This window comes from Atta cephalotes, assembly GCF_000143395.1.
Source record: "Atta cephalotes unplaced genomic scaffold scaffold00024, whole genome shotgun sequence".
NCBI lineage: Eukaryota > Metazoa > Arthropoda > Insecta > Hymenoptera > Formicidae > Atta > Atta cephalotes.
In genome coordinates this window covers 786,103-788,960 of record NW_012130088.1, presented here as the reverse complement: position 1 = coordinate 788,960, position 2,858 = coordinate 786,103, and the positions used below count along the sequence as shown (strand labels likewise).

General features: G+C 29.4%; 1 protein-coding gene across 1 annotated transcript in view; it reads left to right on the top strand.

Moving 5' to 3' along the window:
• Positions 1–2,858, top strand: part of LOC105620138 (protein suppressor of forked) — a 67,080-nt gene that overhangs the window by 55,974 nt on the left and 8,248 nt on the right. The window contains 5 exon segments of the mRNA XM_012201645.1: positions 724–821; positions 1,527–1,680; positions 1,810–2,043; positions 2,439–2,786; positions 2,788–2,823. Coding sequence (XP_012057035.1) covers positions 724–821; positions 1,527–1,680; positions 1,810–2,043; positions 2,439–2,786; positions 2,788–2,823 — 870 coding nt within the window.

Genomic DNA, 2,858 nt, shown 5'->3' with positions numbered 1-2,858 from the left:
GAAATCTATAGATAGAAGCTCAAATGTTGTGATAACCTTTAGAAGTAGCATAAAGCGATAAAATATTTAATTAAAGTTATCGATATCTATAATTATTTTTCTTCATTTGTTATAATTCGAAGAATTTTAATATTAGGGCATTCTAGTCACTCTATGCTGCTTCACATTGTCTTCATTTTTTTATATGTCTTGGGATCATTCATTTCTGGATCCCACATAGGTTCGTTTTACTTTAATTAGCCCCACTTGCAGAAAATAAATAAATTTTTCATTTTGTGTGGGGCATTTTTATGTTATATTAAACAATATATATATATATTTTTTATATACGAAACATTAATGTTTCTCATTATTGCTAATAAATCATATCTTTATGCAATAAACTATTCTCGATTGGTGCATTGGTGCATTATTATTTATCCCATTTTTACATATAATAAACATTATTATTATTAATGACTGTATATTCTATTAAATATTTTCTTAATAAATTTTGCCTATTATTTCCTATGATATAAATGTACAATTTATCCCGTACTTTGTATTAGAAATGTTTAATTATGTGTATAAATAAAACTTGCCTTTTTGGGTAAGTAACTTGGTAGATATATACGTATATATCTTCCTGTGGGACAAGAGCCTGTGTGTGTGTGTATGAAGTCTTATATTTACGGTGTCTAGTTACTACGGATACATTTCTAAAATGTCTCTTTTGTCTAACAGCTTTTCCAAAGGTGCCTCATGAAAATATTAAATATTGAATTGTGGAAACTATATCTTTCTTATGTCAAAGAAACGAAAGCAAGTCTAACTACGTATAAGTAAGTACACGGAAGTATTTTATTTTAAAATACAAGGTGTTTTATAACATGTAGGCATAATTTTAGAAATTCAAAAGTAACACAAAAATTTCATATAAACATTTATTCTAACTGACCTTATTTCCGAGTTACAGACGTATTTGGGTTTCATTGATTCTCGTTTCAAATTGACAATGAGTCAATGAGACAATGAGTTAGGGTAGCGTTTTCACATGTCTTCATACAGTTTTGCGTCTTATGACTATTAGTAAACACTTTCTGTATGAATACGATGTGCAACAGTTTGTAATGAGAATTAATGAAACATGAAAAGCGTTTATAATTCAGAAACAAAGATACGTATTATGGAATTATGTGGAATGAATTCCGATCAGAATTATTTATTTAATTATTTCCTAGATTTCTATTATATTTTCTAAGTAAAATGGAATAATTCCGATCGGAATCTATTCCGACTAATTCCAAAATATGTGCCAAAGTCAGATGAAACAAATAAGAATTCTTTTGTGCTATTTTTGTGTTGTAAATTTATTTTTTAAGTTATTCCTACATGTTGTAATAACATGTTTAAATACCTTGTATAACTCGGGTGCAAATGTAAGCATTGTTTATTTTTTGTACCGGTTGATATTAAATTAATTATACAAAGTTTAAAGGAAATTACTTGCTTTTAGGATGAGAAAAATTAATGTGATATTTTTTTAGGGAGAAAATGGCACAGGCGTATGATTTCGCATTGGATAAAATTGGCATGGACATACATTCTTACAGTATTTGGAATGATTATGTCATGTTTTTGAAGAGCGTTGAAGCGGTCGGATCATATGCAGAAAATCAAAAAATTAGTGCTGTACGAAAGGTAGTATGTTATAAAAATATTTTCGAATATTTTATATTATACTACAAGATTATATTATACTACAAGAAAAAAAATAAAAATTTAACATTTTATGAATAAAAATAATTGTCAACGAATATTAAATCATAGGTTTATCAACGAGGCGTTATTAATCCCATGATAAATATGGAGCAATTATGGAAGGATTACATGTCATTTGAACAAAATATTAATCCAATAATCGCAGAGAAAATGGCCATCGAAAGGTCTAGAGACTATATGAATGCAAGACGCGTCGCTAAAGAACTGGAAGCGGTTACAAGAGGTTTGAATCGAAGTGCACCTAGCATTCCTCCAACTGGTCATCCCGAAGAAGTTAAACAGGTACTTTATGATCTTGTTCAGTATATTTTCAGCATATTTTCTCTTTTATTATTAAAACTATAGATGTAATAGTTGTAATAGTTGTATAACAATAAATAAATAGTTATATTGCGCTATTTCTAATCTTAGCATCTGTGCTCCGTTAGAATGACAACGCTATATATGAATCGCATCTCTCTTCAACTAGTTATTTCACGCGTGCGTGATATATATATATATATATATATATATACTTATTAAACTCTATCTCTTCTTTTTAAATCAGTGACAACTTCATACTTCATAGGAATACCGTAATCTATACTTATTATGTCTAAAAACCAATTTTCAATATCGAATCAATGTTCAATATACATGTATATTACATTTAATGTATTTTATTTTATTTTATCAAGGTCGAATTATGGAAGAAATATATTGCATGGGAACGCAGTAATCCTCTAAGAACAGAAGATACATCGCTGGTCGCTCGGAGAGTTATGTTCGCAATCGAACAATGCCTCTTATGTTTGGGTCATCATCCTGCGGTATGGCATCAAGCGGCACATTTCTTAGAATTGAGTTCTAAGATATTGACGGAGAAGGGTGACGTAAATGCAGCCAAGAATCTCAGCGATGAGGCTGCTACTATGTTTGAGAGAGCGACAAACACATTATTATCGAAAAATATGTTGCTATATTTCGCGCACGCAGACTTTGAAGAGGGTAGAGTGAAGTACGAAAAAGTGCATCAAATATATCAAAAAATTTCTCGATATACCTGATATAGATCCTACCTTGGTAAGTATATATATATATATATATATATATATATA